The sequence below is a fragment of the Rhinopithecus roxellana genome, chromosome 9 (assembly GCF_007565055.1).
Source record: "Rhinopithecus roxellana isolate Shanxi Qingling chromosome 9, ASM756505v1, whole genome shotgun sequence".
Lineage (NCBI taxonomy): Eukaryota > Metazoa > Chordata > Mammalia > Primates > Cercopithecidae > Rhinopithecus > Rhinopithecus roxellana.
In genome coordinates this window covers 90,615,556-90,638,858 of record NC_044557.1, presented here as the reverse complement: position 1 = coordinate 90,638,858, position 23,303 = coordinate 90,615,556, and the positions used below count along the sequence as shown (strand labels likewise).

General features: G+C 44.8%; 1 protein-coding gene across 2 annotated transcripts in view; it reads left to right on the top strand.

Moving 5' to 3' along the window:
• The window catches only part of KHDRBS3 (KH RNA binding domain containing, signal transduction associated 3), a 201,304-nt gene extending 191,828 nt beyond the window's left edge, over positions 1 to 9,476 (top strand). Inside the window, exons 9-11 of one of the 2 annotated variants that reach the window (XR_004059337.1) lie at positions 214 to 363; positions 1,762 to 1,820; positions 9,202 to 9,476. Coding sequence is in view for 1 of the 2 variants with exons in the window: in XM_010364506.2 (XP_010362808.1) it covers positions 214 to 305 (92 nt within the window). In the remaining variant the exon portion in view is untranslated. Of the gene's footprint in view, positions 1 to 213; positions 834 to 1,761; positions 1,821 to 9,201 lie in introns of those variants that run through there. The other variant, XM_010364506.2, reaches the window with a different exon arrangement.
• Positions 9,477 to 23,303: the final 13,827 nt, after the last annotated feature.

Here is a 23,303-nt window from a genome sequence, read left to right as displayed (position 1 = left end):
TGCTGACACATTTTGCGAGTGAGATGATTATTTTTCCTTGTGCTTGTAATTTATTTAAGTAAATTCCTTGTTTGTTTTTCTTTTCAGTACACCAGGGGTATATATTTTCAATATGACATGTACCTTTGGTTCAGGGCTAAGTTAGAGTCTGAAAAATGAAGCCTGTGGGATTCGTGGCAGCGATCTAATTGTGATTCATCTTACTGATTGTAGGACAAGAGGAGTGGACTAACTCAAGACACAAGGCACCTTCAGCGAGGACAGCAAAGGGCGTCTACAGAGACCAGCCATATGGCAGATACTGATTGTACTGTCTGATGTTGTGAAATAGCCAATCTCCACCAGTCCTGTATACTGTTCAAAGTAATTTTTTTCTATGAACAATCCCTTTTTAAATAAATCAAAATGCTTAAAATCTGAATGGATGGAACTTAAAACTACTTTGTTGAAACATCAACCTGGGCAGAAAAAAAAAAAAAAAAGACATGTAAAATTTTGTTATTTCCAGTCTGTATATGAAAAAATAGGTCATCAAAAGGAAAAAAAATAACTTTGATTAACTAGTGTTAAACAAAAAATAGGTTTACTAAATATGTTAATCTATTCTTTTAACATAAGCCTCACCTTTCATTTTAAAGGTTTCCATAGAATTTAGTTATTTGATCTTTCAGCCATATGCTAGTTTTTTTTTTCTCTTGCCAACATGCGTAAAAAGGGAAGCCAATTACAAGTGCAAATAATGTGGTATTCTTTTGTAACTCAAGTCTTGAAATGTTCTGTAGTGTTAAGCAAAGTCTCCTCTTGCTTGATACTAAATAAACTTTTGAAAGAAATTTTGTGTGTGTGAGCTAACAATTTCATGGGTTTTTTTTATTTAAAAAGGCCTTCATAAATAGTTGTAAACAGGGAAAGAATTCATTTAACAATGCTTGTCATAAAAGGGTCACACTAAACATTGTACAACTTATTTTAAAAATGGTATAAAATTAAATGTACCATTATATACTCACCATAGACTTAAATGCTGTTTAAAGAGTCCAAATGGTATCGAGCTGCTTGAGTGGCACATTAAACTACGCAAAACCAAATCTTGTTTAAAAACTGGTTTTAAAATAACTACTGGATTTTCTGAAAAAGATGTGATCAGTTTTCATCTTGTTGAGCGTTTTTTCACTAGTGCAACTTTGGATTTTTTATGAGAATTTTGGTACCTTAATGAACACCTCGCTCCATGCTGGAAGCACTAAGCACAAAGCTTTTAAAGACTTTCTGGCTTGACTAATTGAGGTCGCACTCGCCAAGGCTGAGGATGTGTAACCCTTAAACGGTCTTCATTTTCAAAGGTAAATAAATCAAATAAGATTTTTAATCTCACTTAATTTATCTTAATATAACTAATAAAACCAGGGAGATTACAACCTAGCAAGTTTCATTATCCATTTTAGAAAAGTTTTAAGATCACCTAAATTCTCATTTTAAAAAGTTTAATTTGTTTTAGTAATCTAAAAAGCCTTAGTTTAGTCAGTTTAATTGGGGCCAATTACTCCCTATTAAACAACTGTAAAACCTCATAACTAGTTATTTGTAATACATTATTTGGTTAGTAATTGAGGGCACTTCTTAAAACTGACAAATATTTAATAAAGTTATTCTTTAATCATTAAGCTTTTTTAATTGTAGATTACGTAAAATGTTTAATTTTTATTTCTTGGGGGATTTTTTTCTCTTTATTTTGAGTAAAAAGGTCTTTTCTTTTGTTAGGCAATGTCAGCCATCTTGGAATGTCACAGGAACTGGTTGAACACCTGAGGCAAACAAAGGTAAGTTTGCCTTTTTGTTCCAATTATCCTGAGCTGTGCGGAAGATGAAGACAATTTCACGCTTACCTGAAGTCACATGGAAAATTTCCCCTGCTGATTTCCTAGTACAACACCAGTGATTATGTCAGATTAACTCCAAAAGTCAGAAAAGAAGCTTCCTGAATGTAAACAAGTCAGGCCCAGGAAGCTTCATTATAAGCGGCAGAGATTGGAGGCTCAGGTTCATCCTGATATTTAAATATTCAGATTACTTTCTTCAGAAAATATCTAGCAGTCTAGTCAATAGCATGAAAAAAATTTTCCAGATTATTCAGTAAAAAGAGCAGTTTGCCAAACTTCATATATAATAACTCAATTTTCATGTTCTATGTGCATGCATAGGCAAAAAAAATTGCACAGATATGCTGGAAATTTTTGACAGTATTTCTGTTAGTCTTGTGGAAGCATGGTTTTCTGTGCTTCTGAATTTTGTCTCTTTTTTACATCTTCTTGGTTTTTTTTCTAAAGCATCAAAAAATACTACTTAGGCCCTGATATTCCAGAGTCTTACTTTTTCAGTGTTTGTATTTGAGCTCTGCCAATAACTGTGACTTTGGGCAAGTCTCGCTTTCTCTATCAGTTCAGTGAAAATGATGCTTATCCCATGCACTTGTTAGAATTAAGATAATATAGTCAGAGTGTTTTGGAAGCTGAAAGTGATACAATCATGTAAAGTTTAATTGTCAAAGTTGTATTTACATATTTAATATATATGAAAAATATATGACCTTGGTTTTCCCTAATAGCCAAAATTAGCCTGAAATAATTAAATTACTTTTAGAAAGAAAATAATTCTCATCATTTTTGTAGACCAAACTAAGTTTATTGTATTTTCTTTATGTTTGTCTGTTTGGATTTTTGTTGTTTGTTTTTCTCTTGTACGGAATGAGAATGTGATGTCCACCACATCTCTGTAGTGTGTGATGTTACTGAAGTTTTTCACAACTTTTTTCTTTATCAAATAATTTTTTAAGGAGTTGGCATACAGAATAATAAATCCAGAATTATGGAGAGGTAGATGGTCAATCCTCAGGTGCTCTTCAGAGTTAATTAATAGGAAATACTGTACAATTTTATATTTCTTGTCATTTTTTCAAAGCATCCATAACTTTATCAGGCTGTAAAAAGGGATTGTGATCCAGAAAGGTCCAGATCACTATCTTTAGACAGGAACTTTCCTACTCGGCCTTCGAGATCTTCTCTTATCTGGCTGATGCTCCACCAGGCCTGATTTTTTTCTGTTTCCATAGGAAGACCCTGCTATAGATAAGCCTGTCTTCTCATGTCTCTAAGAGCACATTTCATTGTTCCCAAATTGCTTCCTTCTAACCTTTGTTTTCGCCCCCGTGGAATTCATTTATTTTCTCATATGACAGCATCCATGGAACATGAGCTCCATACTGGACACAACAGGTGCACTGGTCATACAAAGACTGATAAGACATGAAACCCTGTATTCAAATACTGCAAAACCAAATGGAGGTGACAGCCCATAACACACAACTTGCTGTCGCCTGTATCTTTGCATGAAGAAACCATACCCATCCTTCAGAACTTAGCCCCATGCCCTCTCTTCCATGGTGTCCTCACCAGTTAAATCAGGCGGTGATCCCTCCGCCCTCTCTAAAGAGCATATTTGGTTTATATTTCCTTATTTTAGTATTGGTACCATATGACTTACATTGGTTGTAAGTTGCCATAACAGCCAAGCATGTGCTTATCACTTTCTGTAAATTATTTTATTGAATCCTCACAGCCATAAGAAGGTGTCATCTACATTTTAAAAAAGGAAGAAATTTAAGCTTCAGGGGGTGAATTTCACGCTTATGTTGCTCGTGTACCTTATAACTGGTAGAGCCCCGATTTGAACCGATTGACTTTAATCCAGAGTCTTTGATCTTAACCATGTTGTTACAGTGTCATTCTTTATATTACAGTGGCTCCTCCATTAGATTCAAGGCTCTTTAAGAGAAGGAGCCTTTAATTTTTGTTACCTTGTTTCCCAGAGAGTATCTCACACAACGCTGAGCATCGTGAATGGTAACTGCCCCCTTCTCTCTCTCTTCCCAACCCCTTCCCCAGATTCCTTCATGGAGTCTTTCACTTGTTTAGGTTTTGAATCTTCTTGTCTCAGGTATTCCAAGTCAAATCAGTATCAGTATTTACTTGGATATATTTCCTGAACACCTGCTGTGTTGCAGATGGCAGGAAGACAGTGATTAAGGACATCATTGTTGTCCTTGCAGGTGCCACACGCTACTGGGGAAATGGACAGAGACGACGTCTGTAGAGCTCTGACAGAGATACACGTGCTTTCTAGGCGCGTGGAAGGGAGATGTGTAACCCAGGCAGGTCGGTCAGAGGTCGCAGAAGGGGCCCATGGAGATATTAAGACCAGTAGAAGATAACCACACAGGGCAGGTCCTCTCAGAGCATCCATACTTCTGCTCTGCCCTTCACCCGCTTTGTGACCTTGAGTCAATGACTTAACCTTTCTAAACAGGAGTCTAAACTGCAGATTCCCTAGACAGGCGTGATACCTACCTTAGTGTTGCTGTGAAGATTAGAAGCATGCCTGGCACAAATAAAGGTGTTCACTCATTGGTTGCTATATGTAAATATTTGCCATTATAAGAAAACATGATCATTGAGGAAACTTCAGGTATATTAGATAATTATTAGAGAAAGTAAGAGATGATGCTGGCTGGGTAGGAAAGGGACATACAATGAAGGGTCTTGTAGGTTCTGCTAAGAAGCGCAAATTCAGTGCACCATTTTCAAGTGTAAGTATCCTCTTTGCCTTTAAGCTTGACCTACTCCATTCCCTTGGGCAGATAGTGCCTCATTTAGTCTGTGTTCCAAAAAGAACTCTACAAACTTCTGTTTCCACTAGTTAGTGATTTTAAAGCCAATCAGTGCCTTAAAAAATAGGTGCTCTCACTTTTTCATCCTCTTGTGACCATCTCTTCACATAGTTATTTGACAGTGTAAGAGTTTAGTAAGTGAGTGGCATTGTCAGTGTGATCAAGATGATTCCTAACAGGCAGGGTTAGGAACGGTCAGCCCAGACCCAAAAAACCCACACAATCATGTGTGAACAGCACTACAATTTTAGATAGTCTAGCTGCCTTGTTTAACTCAAAATTAAAGACTCTGGTCACTGTATACAGAGACAGGTTCCAGAATTTAAAACTAATGATTTGAAGAAAAAATAAAACTGTAGAGTCAAAAGTTAAATGAAAATATGAGACATTTTATAGAATATGTGATAAATTTAAGGAATAAAGTTTATTGTTTTCTGCCAAACATTATCTACTATTTATATTGATATTCAGTGTTTTATAGGGATAGAAAGGAAAAAATCCATACTTATTTTTAAAAAACAATCTATTTTATGCCTGATTCTATTTCTGATTGGGAAAGACTGCAGATCATTTTTCAGTCTGAATTTCACCCTCCCTTATCGATGGAAAATCCTGTCCAGTTGAAGTTGATTCTGACTGACATTCCTGTTTCAAGAATCTCTGTTGTATATTTCAGTGATTAGCAGCCATTGCTGAAATCATTTTTCAGATCTTAATGTGATGAGTCCTTCAGTGACTTTCAGGATAAAACTCAGCCTCCTTGGCTCTGAACATCAAGCCCTGCGTGATTCTGCTGCTGGCCTCCCCAGCCGCCTAAAGCACAGCATGCTCTGACCCCACCCCACTGTGGTCCAGCCCTGATAGATTGAAAACCTTCTAGAGCTTTTCTATCAGTGCCATTCTCTGCCTGAAGTCACAGTTCCTTACCCCACTCAAATAAATGAACACAAATGAATGAACACAACTCTCGCCCAGCTCTTGGTCTAGCTAGTTGTTGCTGGTCTATCCAGACTTCTCAGTGGAACTTGAAGCATCCTCTCACCCTGGAGGCCCTCCGTAGCCCGCCATGTTCACAGCTCTTCTGTGGACCCTCGTCTTACTCTATGAATTCTGCAGTACAGTATCCTGAGATTGGCTGTTGACCCTCCTTTCCTCCCACCAGATTGTCAACATCTTTAGTGCAGTGACCCTGTCTCACGCCTAGTAAGAACAAGCCATCGGATGGCTGAGTGAGTAAAGTGGATGTGGAAGCTCGGTGGCTGATAGTACAGGACGATGTACTAGGTCTTGTTTGGCCTTATTAGATTAAGTTAGTCATCCTTACATTTGAGGAGAACTTACCAGGTTATTAAGTTCTGTCCTGTGTGTTTATCTCATCTGAACCACCGCTGGCAGGATTTATGTGTCTGCTACCTAACACAGTTCCTAGTACCTAACAGACAGTCAAAACAAGGAGATAGAATAAACAAACAGGGACCATTGTGAAGTGTGCAGGGATGGTGGTGTTATCCTGAGGCTAGATTTCTGTTCTGCTTGTTGGTGGGTTTTTGTCCCTGACTGCAAGTTCCTTAAAGATAGAAGAACCATGTCTTATTGGACTTGTACTTCCAAATACTAGCACACTGCCTGGCACATAGACATAGTGGGAACTGACAAGGTGTTCAGTGGGGAATGAATGAGTAAACAAATGAACCTATAATTCTTGAAACACTAACACTGAGCACTTTTCGGTACAGACAGTCCCTAATACATGTGCAGTAGAAACTGTACCTCAGATGTTGAATATGTATCTTTTCTACAGCTAGCCATAGCAGTGTGATACTCTTGCAATGCCAGGCACTGGCAGCGAGCCATTTTGTTTTTCACTTTGAGTACAGCATTCAGAAATTACTTGAGATATCAAACTTTATTATCAAATAGGCCTTGTGTTCGATGATTCAGCCCAACCGTATGCTAATGTAAGTGTTTTGAGTATGTTTAAGGTAGGCTAAGCTAAGCTATGATGTTTGGTAGGTTAGGTGTATTGTGTACATTTCCAACTTAATGTTTTTGACTTACAACGGGTTTACAGGACATAACCCCATCCTAAGATGAGGAGCATTTGTATTCATTTGTTTTCTTAGTGGAAGTATGATGTGTCTCTAATCATTAGATTTTTTTAATGATAAATGTGAAGTTGGAAAACCAAAATATGTCCTTTATTTAGTCGGTAATACATGTGCTTGGTACAAAATATACACACACAGTGGTCTTAATTCCCACCTTTACCCCCACACACCCATAGGCAACTGTTTGTAGTGATTTTCCTGTATCTTTCCCGAGATAGTCCGTGCATAAGTAAAGCTTTTTTTTTAAATTATCACTATTTTTTACATAGAAAACATTATACCATTTTCTCCCCTCGTTTTACTTTGAAGTATGTCTTACAGCTCATTTTCTGTTATTTTATACTGGAAAGTTACCTTTTTCTTTTTATTGGCTGAATAATATTTATATGAAAGAGCCATAATCCAAAAGCTACTGACAGAGATGTAGTTAGTTTCTAATATTTTGCTCCCATTAAAGGCAATGCAAGAAGCCATGTCTATAAACATCTGTGGAATGAATTTTTAAAGTAGACTTACTGGGATTTTATAGATGTTTCCCATAGAGGTCATGGTGCATCTTAATATGCTTTTGTAAAAGAACCTATCTAAATGCTGTATGTTTTCATTATGATCTACAAGATTAGCTCCTGTGGCCACTCCAGAAACTCATCTGCCCAAAAGATGGTTTAAAATGGTCTTCTATACCCAGCATGACGTCTGGCATGTGGCAGGCTGGCTACCTGTGCGATTTAGCAAGGAGATGCAGGGTGTGCTGGGTCTAGTAAGGACACCTCCTGGACACTGGTCTGCGTCTTACGGGGAGAGCTGAAAGTCCTGTGACCCTTCCTCAGACTCCTGCTGGTCTCCTCACATTCCTGGGGCTTATTTACATCAGCAAGTGTATGTTAAGGGCTGGCCCGTGGTGGGGCAGGCTTTGTGGGACTGTGGTAGCCACACCAGGGTAGCAGGAGAGGCCTACAGGCTCTCTAAGGAAACAGACAGGATCTCCTCTAGCACTGCCCTCCATGGGCTCACTGCCCACCCTCTCCTCTTCTCTGATTATCCAGATCCTGCCATTTCTTCAAGATCTTTTCTCTCTCAGCCAGAAGAGCCTTCTCTTCTGTCCCCATGAGAACCCTGGCTGAGAGGACTCGATTGGCAGAGGTCTCATTCTGACCTACCAGTTGACAGTTTGGAGCTGTGTAAATGTCCTTCATCCCTAGTATCCTCCTTGAGGGTCACAGGTGTGTCTGTCAAATTTCATAAACCTTAAAGCCTTCAGCACAAGCCATGCAAGAAATATTTATTGGTTGATTAAAGCAGTGCCCTCATCAGTAGATTTACTGTATTCAATGTGTAACTTTGAAAGATTTGCCTTTCAATCACAGTTTGCAATTGATTGATCCTACCAGTGCTGATGCTTTATGCAGGTGACACTGAGATGCCCACTGTGTCCCTGGTGCTCTGCAGTAATAAAAGGCTAGAGAAGGGCAGAGATGGTGCAGAGGAGAAAGAGATGAACTTGCTCTGAGGACAAAGGAGGAAATAAAATCTGGAGTTTTGAAAGTCGAAATCTGGCAAGCCAGGAAGGGAGGAGAAAATGTTAAGACATAATAAGCGAATACAGGTGGGAGAGGAGGGTGTCAACCAAGATATGAAATGGCATCATTTGTTTTGGGAACATACAAGCAGCTGCTGGAATATAACGTGCTGGGAGAGAAATAGATGCCTCTGGAGACATAGGAAGGGGCTGGGTCCTATGGAGCCATCAGCGGTGTCGTGAGTTGTTGTCAGCACACTTTGTGGTATTGAACAGTTACCTAGGGCCTGGGACGTGTGACCAGAGCCATGAGAAGTCAACATCACCACAGTGGCCATTTCTCCACTGCAATTGGGTTTTTTGTTTGTTTGTTTGTTTTTCTGATCACCAGCCAGTTTTTTAAATAACAGTTTTGTTTCGTATAGCACATCAAAATCGGTTCTTTGGGGTTAGGTAATAAAATTTAAAATATATCTGAAAGTTCAGTCTCTTATCAGGTGACAAGAATGCAAGGACTCTGCCAGGGTGGACCCCTAGGAACTTATAGGTTAATATTTGAGGTTTTATGTAAAACAAGGCGTTGCCATTCTGAAATCGCTCCATAAATACCATAATGGATAGTAGTGTAATCATCATTAAACCAGTTAATCATCCATCTGTCTTTACTTAACACAAATATTTTATGTCCTTAATTTGAATGATTCTGTTTTGCATTGTTTTCCATAAGCATCCTTATTTCTATTAAGTGTCTACTTGCCTGTGTCCTCTAAACGCTGCCATTCCCAAAAGAGCATATGGTTATTATTAATTTCTTGATGTATACAAATATATTTCATTTTCCTCTCTTTCAGGAACTTTCCTTCTATTTATGGACTGCTTAAGAATAGTCAACTCACCAACGTGCCTAGTCAGTAAATGAATCCACTTGGGAACTTGAAAAACATCTTAATTAATTTTTTGTTTGCATAATTTTGTGTTCTGTGACTTGTTTTTATTATATGGTATGCTTTTAATTTGGAGAACCTACTTTTTTGAAAAAAGGAAAGAAAATCTATCTTATTTTGTTGTCTCCCAATAACAAAAAGAGAGTGATTTGTATAGTAGTTAATAAAGGCTGCCATTGAAATCTCTTCTACTTTAAACCTAGAAAAACAAAGTCTTGTTATTTCAGCACAGCTCTAAATTGTGTACACTTGAAAACCGTGTACAGCTGCAACTCACTGCAAGAAGTCAAGATTCCACACATATTCCACATTTGAAAATGATTTATCCATCTCAGTGATGGACCAATAAATATGAAAGCATTATGCAAAAAGTATTCTGTCACATAAAAGGTTAATTATAAAGGCTTCTGCAGGAAGCAGAGTGGCACGGTCAGAATAGAAACGTGATTTTCATGCCTCAGTGTAATTTGTTATGGAACACAAAGGTCATAATCCCTGTGGACAGTATTATTCTGTTCATTCTCTTTTCATCATTTACTAGTGCATTGTGATTTTAATTCAATACGCCCTGGGAGGATGTGTTTTATTTCTTCTGTTAGAAGCTCGCACAATATGTTCCCTGGACTTGGAATTTCAAGAACTGTCTTGCACATTGTTAAATTGTCGCTTTCTTGCCTCAAAGACACATTTTTTTGAGGCATTCACTTTTTACAGCATGCCATGTTTCGAGCATTGTGTTAACCATAGAATGACTTCAAATAGCTTAGCTTTTTCTTATCCTCGTATGCATCCTAAAACATAATTCTTTTGTACCTTTTAGATGTGTCCAGTACACATTTCCCCATCTCAGAAACGCATGGAATACAAGCCCGTGTGTTAGCACAGTGGCTGTCTGCAGCGAGGGGGGATGCGAGAGGGAAGGGTATGTGTCTATCATGAGGGCGAGCTCAGAAGGGCTGCAGACAGCTGGGGAGCAGCTTCAGGCACCCTTTGGTTCGGAGTTAATTTTAAACAAATAAGAACTTTAGAACATAAGCCAGCCTACGGTAAACGGAAAAGAATTTGAACTTTCTTTTTGCTTGCATCCTTTTTACCTGCTGAATCACTAATACAAATCACAAATCTACCAGTAAAATCCCATGGATTCAAACCTTCTGACTTACCTTCTATCTGTCCCCATCTCCTTGATCCCATTCCTACAACCTTAATTTTGGCTTCTTTTACTGCCTACATTATTTAATTCATTAAGCACATTATTGAGAACTGAACTGCTGGGTACTGTCTTACATACTAGAGAGGGAGTGGAGAAAAAAAAAAAAAAACAGAGGGGGGTCTTACCCTGGAGCAGCTTAGATCCCCATGGGAGTGACAGGCCACACACCACGAGAATGTCAGGTGCTGATGGAGCCATGGAGAAAATTAGACCGTGGTAACAGGAAGAGGGGCTAGACTTTAGTTTGAGTAGGTAAGGTAAACATTTTAGCAGGGATCATAAAAAGTAAAGAACTAAGCTCCATCAAGAGACTAGCAAGTGCAGAGGTCCTGAGGTGGGAGCGTGCTTGGGCACTTGAGGACCAGCAGCAAGAATGCCAGAGCAGAAGTAATGGAGTGAGCAAGGGACAAAGAATTAAATTAAATCAGTGGGCTGGTTGGAGGCCAGAGAATAAAGGGCCAATGTTGAGCTTTCATGGGAGCTGTTGGGCAGATGGGAGGAGGAATTGACAAGCACAGGACTAGTGTTATCCAATGTGTATTTTAACAGAACCACTCTGGCAATGTCTGAGAATAGGCTATGGGGCAAGGTGGAGAGACCCACTGAAGGCCACTGCTATGAACGTAAGAAGGAATGCTAGCACAGTCCGGGGTGGTAGGGTGTAAGCACTGAGAAGTAGCCAGACTTCAAGTGTATTTTGAAAAAGTAAAGCCAGTAAGATTTAGTGCACAGATTGGTTGTGAGATATGGAAAATAAGTTAGATGATCCAAAGATTTGGGTCCAGAGGTGCTGGAAAACTGGAATTGCCTCTTTCTGAGATGGGGAGATTTTAGGAGGACAAGGTGATTATGTTGAGTTTTGAGATACAGATCTGGAGGTGGGAGAGATCTCAGCTGGAGATAGCAATTTAAGAGCCATCAAAATAGAGATGTCATTTAAAGCTGTAGTTTGAGTGGAGATCAGAGAACAGACCCATGGAATGTCACATCACTTATAAGTCAGTGAGATGAAGAGGAACCAGAAAAGGAGACCAAGAAGGAGCTTCCGTGAAGGAAGAAGAGAACTTAATGCCCTGGAAGACAGCAGAAGAAAGGATTTCAGGGAAAGGGATGCGATCCTTTGCTGCAGATAGATAGGTCAAGAGAAATGAAGAGTGAAGATTGGACACACACAGTAATAACAGAAAAGTCATCGGTGGTCTTGATTTACTTCATAGAGTGAAGGCTTGGAACAGATTCAAGAAGAATGGGAGGAGAGGAATTAGTCTAGTCAACTCTTTCAAGGATCTTGCTTTAAGGAATTGTTGGAGAGGGGTATAGAGTTGAGAAAAAAAGCTTTGAGCATGTAGGAGAGAGAAGTGAGGGTTGCTGGAAAGATGTCCATGAGCAAGTCTGTGCACATACATTATTCTGTGCACGCACAGCCTAGGTGGGTGCAGAAGCAGGAAGGTAGATAAGACAGAGGGCATAGCACGTGCACTCACCATACCAACAGGTTCCACAGTTCTGCTGCTGCCAAAGCTATATGACATAGACATTAAATGGTGCATGCTCCACCATGACCAAAATCCTTCAGAGCTTCCTACAGCTTCCAGGCTAACTTGCAGATTCCTTGGGTTATCACGCATGTTCCTTCATGATTTTCCTCCTACGTACCTCTTTAGCCTAAAATTTCCACTGTGGTAACTATCTACCTAGAATATTATCTAGAATAACTAACTAGGTAAATTCTAACTTCTGTCGCATCTTGGCATTGCTATCTGTCGTTTTATTCAAGATTTTCCTGGTCTCAATAGGATGAGTGATCTTCAACCAGAACATGGATATTTTATGTATTACGTTAGGAGATTCTGGATCATATTTAGATGGCCTCCTTAGGGCTTTGGTGAGGGAAGGGAGGTGCTGCCTTGTTCCTGCCAGGTGAAAGGAGAAACAGTCCAGGTTCCCCATTTGGCCTCTGTTGACAAGGGGAGGGGAAAGGAAGGCCTTCTTGTTACTGCTGGGTAGGTTCCAGGTCTTAAAAAGCCGCCACTGATACCAGCATGACTCCACTGGCATGATGTGTGGGGGTGTGACAGCCTCATTACCACTGAGCAGTGGATGATAAAACTGACTCTCCACTATGCCTCTCTGACACCACCCCAGCTGGGAGGGAGTAGGGTGTCCCCTTACTGCCAGTTGGAGGTCCAAGTTTTTCCCATAGTGTCCACTGACACTATTGGGTGTCATTGCCACCAAGCCGACATGGAAGTCCTGGCTTTCTACTTGGCCTCTCTGGCACCAGGCACTGTTCCACACGCACGTGTATTCTTCACTAGAGCCCCTGGGAGCTGCTTGTAGCTCTTCAGATTGGCTGATCTTTTTCACTTCTTCACATACATCCTTTTAGCTGGTCCACCTCACTCTGCTTCCCCTAACCCAGTGATTCCCAACTTTTTCAGGGCATGGCACATAAAGAAAATTATAATATATACAGAACTCTTTGGGGTGAGTGGAGGAGATCCAGAGCTTATTAACCGTAACCCAGCCCCAGGCTGCACCAGAAGCTGAGGAAAATCCGTGTTTTGTACACCTTGCACCCATTCGCAGCACAGTGATTTGGAAGCTCCAAGATTTTCGCCAACTCATTCTTCAAGACTTAGTCCCAGAAACTCTAACCCACAACACCCCATACCTATGTCATCGGACTATGTTAGAGTCATCCTCACAGTCTCTCTCCTCCCACTAGGCTTTACAAACCCTTGTCTTAGTCCCTTAGGGCTGCTATAACAAAATACCATAGTGTGCGTAATTTAGTAACAATAGAAATGTACTGCTCACAGTTCTGGAGGCTGGGAGTCCAAGGTGCCAGCAGATTCAGCGTCTGGTGAGGACTTGATCTCTGCTTCAAAGATGGCACCTTCTGTGTGTCCTCACACAGCAGAAGAGGACAAAAGGACGGGGGCCTCCGTGAGCCTCTTTCATAAGGGCACTAATCCCATTCCTAAGGGCAGCCTTCATGACCTAATCACTCTTTTTTAATTTTTTTTTTTTTAGACCAGGTCTTGCTTTTGTTCTGTCACCCAGGCTGACATGCAGTGGTGCAGTCATAGCTTGCTGCGGCCCTGAACTCCTCAGGTCCCACCTTTCCATACTATCACATTGAATACTAGGTTTCATCATATGAATCTGGGGGGCCATCAACATTCAGACCACAGTATTCTACCACTGGGCCCCCAAAATTCATGTCCTCACATGTAAAATATACTCATTTCACTCCAGTGACCCCAAAAGTCTTAACTTTTTCCAGCACTAACTCCAGAGTCTGAAGTCCACAGTGTCATCTAAATCAGATATGGTTGAGACTCAAGGTACAATTTATTCTGATCCAAATTGCTCTCCAGCTGTGAAATCAAACGTGGTTCCAAAATACAATGGTGGGACAGGCATAGGATAGGCTTTTCCATTCCAGAAAGGAGAAATAGGAAAGAAGAAAGGGGATCCTGACCAAATCCAAAAGCCAGCAGGGCAAACATTTGATCTTAAGGCTCCACAATAATATTTAACTCAAAGTCCTACATTCTGGACACACTGGGGTGGGAGTTGGGCCTCCAAGGATCCACGGGGCTCTACCTTCATGGCTTTGCTGGGTGTAACCCACATGGCAGCACTCACAGGTTAGTCTCACGCCTGTAGCTTTCTCACTGGAGTTTCATGCCGGTAACTCCACCAGTCTAGGGTCTCCAGAGTGGCCCTGCTCCCACAGTTACACTAGGTATTGTATTAATGGGAGCTTTTTGCTGTGGTCCTGCCCCCACCCACAGTTCCACTAGGCACTACCGCCTCCCAAGATCTTCAGATGCCTTCAGGGTGATTCGTCCATTGTCTTGATGAAATGCACCAGGCTTTGCCCATTCATGCTAATCTCCTTACCAAGTTGTCTCTTTGCTACACCTTTGGTGTGAGTCTCTCAGGAACACATTTTCTTATTCTCTGCAGGCTGAGATTTTTCCAAATTTTTGTTCTGCTTCCCTTTGGATTATAAATTTCATCTTTAATTTGTTTCTTCTTGCATTTTACTATAAGCCGTCAAGAGAAGTCATGCCACACCCTCAATACTTTGCTTAGAAAGCTTTCTTCTGCTGAATATACAATTTCATCACTTGCAACTTCTACCTTCCGCAAAACCCTGAGACATGAACACAATTCAGCCAAGTTCTTTTCCACTTTGTAACAAGGGTGGCCTTGCCTTTAGTTTCTAGTAACACATTCCTCATTTCTGTTTGAGACCATCAGAATGGCTTTTCCATCCATATTTCTATCAACATTCTATTCACAGTCATTTAGATAATCTCTAAGAGGATTGAGGCCTCTACAGCTCTCCTGAGCCCTGACCAGAATCACCCCTAAGGCTCCTGTCATGGCAGTGTACCTCAAAACTCTTCCAGCCTCTGCTCATTACCCAGTTCCAAAGCCACTTCACAAATTTAGGTCGTTGTTACAGCATTACTCCACTTTTTGGTACCAATTTTTGTCTTAGTTTGTTGGGGCTGCCGTAACAAAATACCTTAGGCTGGGTAGTTCATAAACAATAGAAATGTATTGCAGTTCTGGAGGCTGCGGAATCCAAGATCAAGGCACCAGCAGATTCTGTGTCTTGGTGAGGGCTGCTCTCTACTTAAAGGTGGCACCTTCTTCGTGACCTAACATGGTAGGAGGGGACAAGGGAGCTCTCTCAGGTGCCTTTCAGAAGGACACAAATCCTGTATGAGGATTCAGCCCTCATGAACTAATCACTTTACAAAGACCCCACCTCTGAATACTATCACATTGGGTACTCCTGGCTCACAGCCTCTGGTGAGGTAGTAAACTGTCAACTGGGGCTGCAGTCATCTGAAGGCTTGGTGGGGGCTGGATAATCCACTTGCAAATTCGGCTTCCACTCACACGGCTATTGGCTGGATGTCCCCACTCCTTGCCACACGGACCTCTCTGGAGGCTGCCTGAGTGTCCTCACAGCACGACATCTGGTTTCCCCAGAGTAGGCGTTGCAAGGGAGGGAGAGTCCGCGAGTGAGGGGCACACAAGACAGAAGCCACAGACTTTGATACTCTCATTTCAGAAGTGACTTCACATCGCTCCCACCACATGCGATTTGTTAAACACCACTCCTGTGCCATGTAGGAGATCACTCCACGAGGGTGTGGATGCCCGGAGGCAGGACCACAGGGGACTGTCTTGGAGGCTGGCTCCCACCTGGGCAAGGTACATTACATCTCTGTGCCTTAGTGTCCTCACCTACAAAGTGAGGATAGTACTGCCTACATCAAGGGGTTGCCAGAATTTAGTGATACGTGTGCCAAACCCTTAAAATGAGGCCTGACACAGGAAGCACTTAATATATATTGGCCATTTATATCAGGGTAATACTCCCCCACCACACACACACACACACACACACACACACACACACACACAGAGCCAGTGTAGAATGCGGAAGCCATCCTTTCCCCTCCCGCAGTTCTGCTGCTCCACAGACCTCCATGCTGGATCCGTGTCTTCCCCTCTCTCCTGCCTTAGCTGGGAGCCACATCATTTCTGCAAGATGACTGCAGCATCAGCGACACTCCTCAGGTGTCCACTCCAGTTGTTGCCCATCTGTAATTTGCCCTTTATCCTGCCTTCTATTAATCTTCCTAAAGTGCAAATCATCTCCCTAACCGCTTACACCCTTTTAATTGCCTCCAGGGTAAAGCTCAAGCTCCCTGGCTTGGCGTTCATGCCCTTCACCCTCTGGCCCAGCCTCCCTCTCCGTGCTGCTCCCTCCCCATATTCCATGCCCGCTGGACTCACTGTGTTCAAACGCTGCAGCGGGCCCCACACACCTCCATGGTCTGTTCTTTCCCACGGCATCTCTGTTCTTTCCCACGGCATCCAGGTCTTCCTCACCTGCAGTGTCACTCGATCCAGAAGGCTTCCCTGACCCTGTCAGAGATATTCCTTCCTCCTCCAACATGTGCCCCGAGAGCCTGGCCCTTCCCTCTAGTGGGTGGTTTCACGCTGCACGGAGGTGCCTGCCTTGCTTGTCTGCCCCTCCCCCACCCCAGCGCCTGGAACCTGGTTCTGGATGCCACAGCGTCCCCATCCCTTGCCTCTGCCTCCCTAGGTACTTCCCCTTGTCCAGGCATAAAGAAAGGTGGGAATCTTGCAGGTGGGAAGGTGTAGTGAGGAGCAGGGAACTTACACTTCTCAAGCACCTCCTAAGACCCACTGAAGTCGGAACATCCTCCCAGAACCACATAAGGTGGCTGTGTGGAGCCTGAACTGGAAGATGGCGAAACAGACTGGTGATGAACAGCCCCCCAAAAACCTCACAGCCACTGCCTGTGGAGCTGAAGTCTAAGCCCCATGCTTGCCGGCCACTGCACAGTCTTCTAGGAGTGTTAGGCCATCAACAGCAGTGTAATCTAGACACATTTTTATAGCACAAAGGAGTACAGTTTTATTAATTAACATCAGAAGACCATTGAGGAGAGAAATGCTTCCCGTGTTCCCTGAAGACATTTAGATAATTTTACAAATGGAAGAAATGTTGCCGTTTCAGATAGTGGCAATGCTCACTCTCTGCTCTAAGTCCCTTTCAAAATCCCAAACTCTCGTGGCCAGTGAGGGGCCCATTAGGAACGGTCCATCCACACAGTCAACTCACCAGGAAAACAAGGACATCTGCTAATGAGTGCAGAAAACTCAGAAGTCTCTTCTACTAGGTTGCATTTTTGCTATTTAGGTATCTTTCTTTTTAGGTAACAGAAAAATAGAGATACAGAGATAAAATAGGTACATACATAAAATTGAAAAGGCTTGGCATCCCTCCATGTGCCACACAGCAGAGGCTTTCTCCGGTTACCACATTGCAGGAGCTACTTTGGCGTGGTGGGATTCTTAAACCCAGCGTTTGCACTGGGGCTAGAAATGCAGTGTCTGCTTGCCGGCACCTTGCTGGCTGCTGCAGGAGCAGCTGCTGCTCGGGGTCTGGGGGGCCTGGCCTAACGTTCCCTATGGGCTGCAGGCTGCAGCTTCCTCCTGGCTGGCTGGCGTGCATGGATCCCCTTGGCGTGCCAGGAAGCCTTTTCCTTTTGGAAACTGCCCCTCCTTCTCTCACAGCTACCCTTTTGTGTCCCCTCTTCCTGTCTTGAGGCAGCAGCCGTGTAGTGCCTTCACTCACGCACTCGTACTGCAAGACCTCCTCTGTGCTGACACACCTCCCCTACGTCAGACAGCTAGTGGGTGGCCCATCTTTGCAATGAAAACCTGGCATAGCACTGGCCTTTTGTCTCCTCTAAGGCAGTGACCTCCAAGGGCAGGATGAGGACACTTACACACCAGCAGGAGCCAAGCGAAATGCTTGCTGAGGGAGAGAAAGTGCCCATGGCTTGTCCCCTTCCACCAGCACGTGTGGCCAAGAATCCGCCAGTGGCCGCTCCTCATGCCTGGCGCACCTGTTGAGCATTTGCCACCACATGTCATGCGAGTGAGTCATAGCCTGCCCGAAACTGCGCTGTCTCTGCTGAGGCATTAGCCTCAATTTCCTTGGCTGGTTCCCATCTCCCTACCTGCTGCTTCCTGAGCCCTTGCCTGCCTGGCAATCTTCCTAGCCTTCTTCCCTCCAGAGGATTCCGGCCCCCTCTGGAGCTGCTTACTGGCCCTGGCTCAGCTGCCTAACAACAGGAACCGAGAGGCTGACCCCAGACACTCTTCCGCCAGTTTCTTCCAGTCTTTGGCTGCGTCCGTGTCAGATACAGAATGTGTCCAGGCCAGCCTCAGATGTCCTGTTACTGGATTGGTTCTCCAGAGCCAGGCTATGCTTTCAACTTCTTTTCCCATCAGTCAGCTAAGCAGCGTGGAAGATCTCTCTCTGAGCCTCAGTCCTTTCATCTGTAAAATGGAGATACTTCATTACCTACCTTAGAACGTTATTGAGAGACTCTCGGAAGCCTGAGATTGGTAAAGGGGGCCTTGGACAGTAGAAAAGTTATACGGAAAACAGGCAACTGTGGCTCACCTATTCATTCACCAAACACTGATGTGCACCTGCTATGTGTCGGCCTGTGCTGGGTGCAGGAGATGTAGGGAGGAAAGACATACCCCGTCTGAGCAGCTCACAAACTCGGAGGGAGGGAGAGAAGAGGGGAAGGTAGACAGGAGAGTCAAAGACACACATTTTCTAAAAACCGAACATCAGACAAAGAGCATTTAGCTCTCTAATCTAATGTGGTATGTCAGCTGAACAAAATTCAGGATGATTTCCTCAAACAAAATGCTGTGATGTGCTAATTTGTTCTCTACCCCTGACTTCCACAAACCATGCCCCTGGGGAAGCAGCCTGAAGCTGTCAAGGGGAGATCAGCATCCCTGCCCAAAGAGAATTCATCCCTGTCACGAAAACACTGCAGACAAAGGGAATCGTCTCCTTCCCTTTATGGGCAGGAACCAGCTCTGTAAATTCATGGTTTCCAAAAATGTCAAAAGATGATCACAGAGGTAAGATCAGGAATCTTCAACAGCAGGAAGCAAAAGGCAGCACAGCCCAGGTAGCTGAGGCTCCTGCTACCTGGGCCTCTGGCCGCACAGCACCATCTCTGAAGCATCCCTAGAGGAAGCTTAAAATCCAAGCCAGTTCCTGGAGCGCTGGGCAGCACAGGCCTCCGCCTGGGCACTCTAGGTTGGGAGGGATACAGTGTTCATAATGGAAACCATGAGCTGTTTCACATGAAGAACACATTAATCATTCCAAAGACCACACTGGCTTGATTGAGGTGAGCTGTTCCTTCCACCCCTTAATTCCTCCAGCTCAAACTAAACCGCTGCAACTGTATTACAGGATATTTATTTTCCCCAGATCTTTTTTTCTCCTACACATCTATTATACTGAATAATTGAGGTCAAATTGTAGATACTTAAAAGAATTCTTTCCTATTCAACAGTATTAAACGATATGCCTATTTCTCTGCTTCCACATGGCCAACATGTTGCTTTGGGGCCACACCGTGTTTTAGATTTCATGTATTGCCAAATAAACACACAAACATCCAGCTTTCTGGCTTCTTTTGGGAGAGTGGACGATCTGCAACTGCAGCCTGCCTTCCACGTGCTCGTGGGCAGCTGGGTGGTGGGCCGTGTGGCCAAGGCACAGTCCGGGGCCACCCCCGTTCTCTGTTACCCCCAGCCAGCCTGCTTCAGATATTTGCTGGTAACTACTCAGCCTCATTTGCCATTTGCAGTTGACGTCCATGGCCCAAGCAGTGAGGCCTTGTCGTATACATTGTTTCGTAGCACAAGGGAGTCAAATTAGCTAGAAAACCTAGCAACCCAGTCCTGTAACTGTACCACAGTAAGATGGCTGCATGAACCACTCAGCAAAACGTCTGCTTATGCCGTCTCCTAGTCCACCATGAGTGAATGGGAAGGAGTGGGGGCAGGACTCCAGATGGCGGCAGCGCCTCCACTGTGTTCCCTGGGTGGGCATCTGCCAGCCCCTCATTGATAGCCTGCAGCAAGCCCGGAAGACAGAGTCATCCCCCACTTCCCAGTGCTTCTGGTGAGAAAGGAGGGGCCCTGCCACAGCAGCTACAGGTGACAGGAGAAATCCCACACCTGAGCAAGGGTCAGATGCAAATAGCTGACCCCTCCTCCTAAAGCCCCCCAGCACCCCAGTCTCCCACCAGTGCAGCTCTCCCTGCCCGCTGGGCCCCAGGCTGTTTTGCTCCTTTCTCGTCTTCATGCCTCGCGTTAAGGCTGCAATGGCTACGCTTCTGCGGATGCGGGACACTTTGGGTCTTGGGACCGTCTTCCTGCTGGTGCCCAGTCTCTCTCCATCTCTGCATCCTCAGAAGGCACAAGAGATGACTCCCCCTGCCAGAGAGCTGGCCTCTTCATCCAGGCTAAAGATTCCACCAGACACACAGTAGGTGCTCCAGGCATTCTCGGTGATCAAGGGAGTGAAATCCCGAGCAAACAGGCGTATCCTGGTGAGACAGGACCAGGATCCCGAATAAGCCTGGACACCCCAAGGGCACAGTGAGTGAGTAGCCCCACAAAGCCCTGAGTTACAAGCTCAGACCAGTCACTGCCTAAACCCTTCTTAGCGAGTCATTTCTATCACTCTGAGTACGTCCTTGTTGGTAATGCCTGGACAGGCAGGGAGATGCTCCTGGAACACAGTGGGTCCTCCACAGCTGCTCAGTGTTCCTGCGAAGAGGAGGCCGGGAAGAGGGAGAGCTGTGAAGGGTGGAGTCAAGATGAGGGCCAGCCAGAAGGCTGGACCCATGGCCTAATTCAGATTTGAGCACTGCCTATGCTGGGCCCAGGTCACAGACATGCATTCAGGGCAGTCTCAAAGCACTCAGCATTCTGCCCTGTCTCTACTAAGAGCACTCCCGGGCCACCCTTCCAAGCGCCGGGGCACATGCCTTTGTGGCTGTGATGGGGTCAATGTGGTGCAGTGGGCCTGGCTTTGTGATTTGAGGGCAGTCCCATAATCCTCTGAGCCTCTATTTTCTCAGCTGACTAGTTGGGATGATAGCAGCAGCCTCACGGGGTTTGTGGAAAGAAAGAAAGGAAAACCTGGATAAAGCTGGTCCCGGTCCTCACACAGAGCAGGCACTACCCCATGGCCTGTCTCCCTGTCTCTGAGAAGTGCCCCACAGTCCCCTCAGCCTATAGGCAGGGATGGCAGGAGGGAGTGGAGTGCAGAGAAGCAGAAAGGGGAATAAAAGAAAGCAGAAGTCGCCCTGACTCTCGCAGACAAGCTCCTCGTCTACTCCGTGATGACTTTCTATTTTTAGGTGACAGCGCTCTCTGCATCCTGCTTTGTAAATTGATCCTCTGCAGAAATAGATTGGGGCCATCCTGTTGGGGGTGAGAGGAGAAGTGGGCAGGGGACCAGGGGGCACTGAGGGGCTTAGCCTCCCTTCTGCCTCCAACGTGAGAACTGGGGAGATGAGAGCCAGGAGGACATCAGTTGTTGGACGAGGGTTACAGAGTCGCAGCCCAGACTGTGCCCCCTTCTCTGGGGTCATTTTGAGGGCATTCACTGCACAAAAGTTGTTTCCTGCATTTTATCAGAACTGCAGTAAATTCTGCCAGAAAGAAAAGGAAGAGGAGTCAGCTGGTCGCAGCAAGCCCAGCATGATAAAAAGAGGATCAGCCCAAGATCCAGGAGGAAGAGAAGGGACCTAAGCCCAGGCGCATTTCCTGCAGGAGGTGCCACACTGGGTGCCCATACCCGGGCAGTGTGGTCTGTAGCCCTGACAGCTGGGACCCACGGCCCCGCTTGACTCCTGAGGGATCTGACCCTCCGAGACTCTAGGGCTTGCCCGCGATCCACAGTGGGAGGCAGCAGCGTTGGGATGGAGAGTCCCTCCGCCTGGCCTCACAGCAGGGGCTGCTGTAGCTGCACCTCCCAGGTGCCCTCTCACTCCCGATGGGCATCGCATCCCAGCCCTGACCCCGGCCCTCACAGATGGCCAGCGAGGGCTGTGACAGACACCACCTCTGGGCCAGGTCACTTACAGATGATGTGCCTTCTCTGCTCAGCTCCTCTCTGGGGGGACAAAGCCACCTCCTGCACCCCAGGAAGGGGCTGAACAGCTGCCGGGACTCCCCGCAAACCCTCCGGGACCACAACACAAGCAGAAATAGCTCTTCATGAGGTGATCCCGGAGACAGAGGGCTTTTGACGTTTGGTTTTGCTTTTTGGATAGCCTGTTCTCATGAGTGCGGACTCCTGGGTCTGTGTTGCTCCCCACTACATTTGCAGTTAAGGGTCCTAACAAAGTTCTAGATGAGCCACGTCCACCCTCTAAACCTCAGTTGTCTCATGTGGAAAATGGAGGGATTGCTATAAACCTGTCCCAATCCCTTGCATCTTGTGGTTCTGGAGTTCTCAGGACCACTCTGCTTCTGGCCCAAAGCTCCTGGACAGGCACAGAGAGGACAGAGAAGGTTGGGCTTCCAGGTCAGTCGGGGTTGGCCCACCTCTCTCTGCATGGACACTGGTGGCTCTAGTGGCCCCTCCTCTCTGTCTTTCATTTCCTCCCTCCCTCTCCTGCCTCACATTTTAGCAACAAAGCCAGGTAACCTCTCCAAGCTCAGTTCTCTGACTGAAAATCTAACAGACACTGTCAGTGTCCTACCGGATACTCTCTCAGCCACCTTTGAGGACACCAGAAGCTTCCGTGGACAACCCCTGCACATGTTGGTGGCTTCCTGCCTTGAGTACCATGGTTTTGTCTGCTTCAGGAGTGTGCCTGTGGAGTGATACCCCCAGAAGAAATGCTCAGCCAGTGAGGGAGGGCATCTGGTAGGTGGCACTTGAATGCCCTGGGCTCCTTGATCTTGCTGTGAGAATTCAGAAGCATGTTCCGCCCCCACTTCTCAGAGGGACCCCACTGGAACTGAGCCCCAGGCTCCTGAGCAGCGAGTGCTCAGAAGCACAACCTCTCTTGGCCTCTCTCCTGTCCCCCAGCTTCCCCACTGTCCCACTGTGCTTCCCTGGATCACCTCCCAAGTAAATGGTTTGTATCCTGTCTTAGGGGCTGCTTTGGGAGAAACCCAAACTAGTAGACAGAATGATGTCCATGTTCTAATTCCTAGAAGCTGCAAACATGTTATGTCACCCGGCAAAGGGGACAGTGTAGTTATGATTGGCAAAGGATCGTGAGATGGGGAGATGGGAAAATTATTCTGCATGATCCAGGAGGGACCCAATGTAATCACAAGGGTCCTTCTAATGAAGACAGAAGGGTCAAAGTCAGAG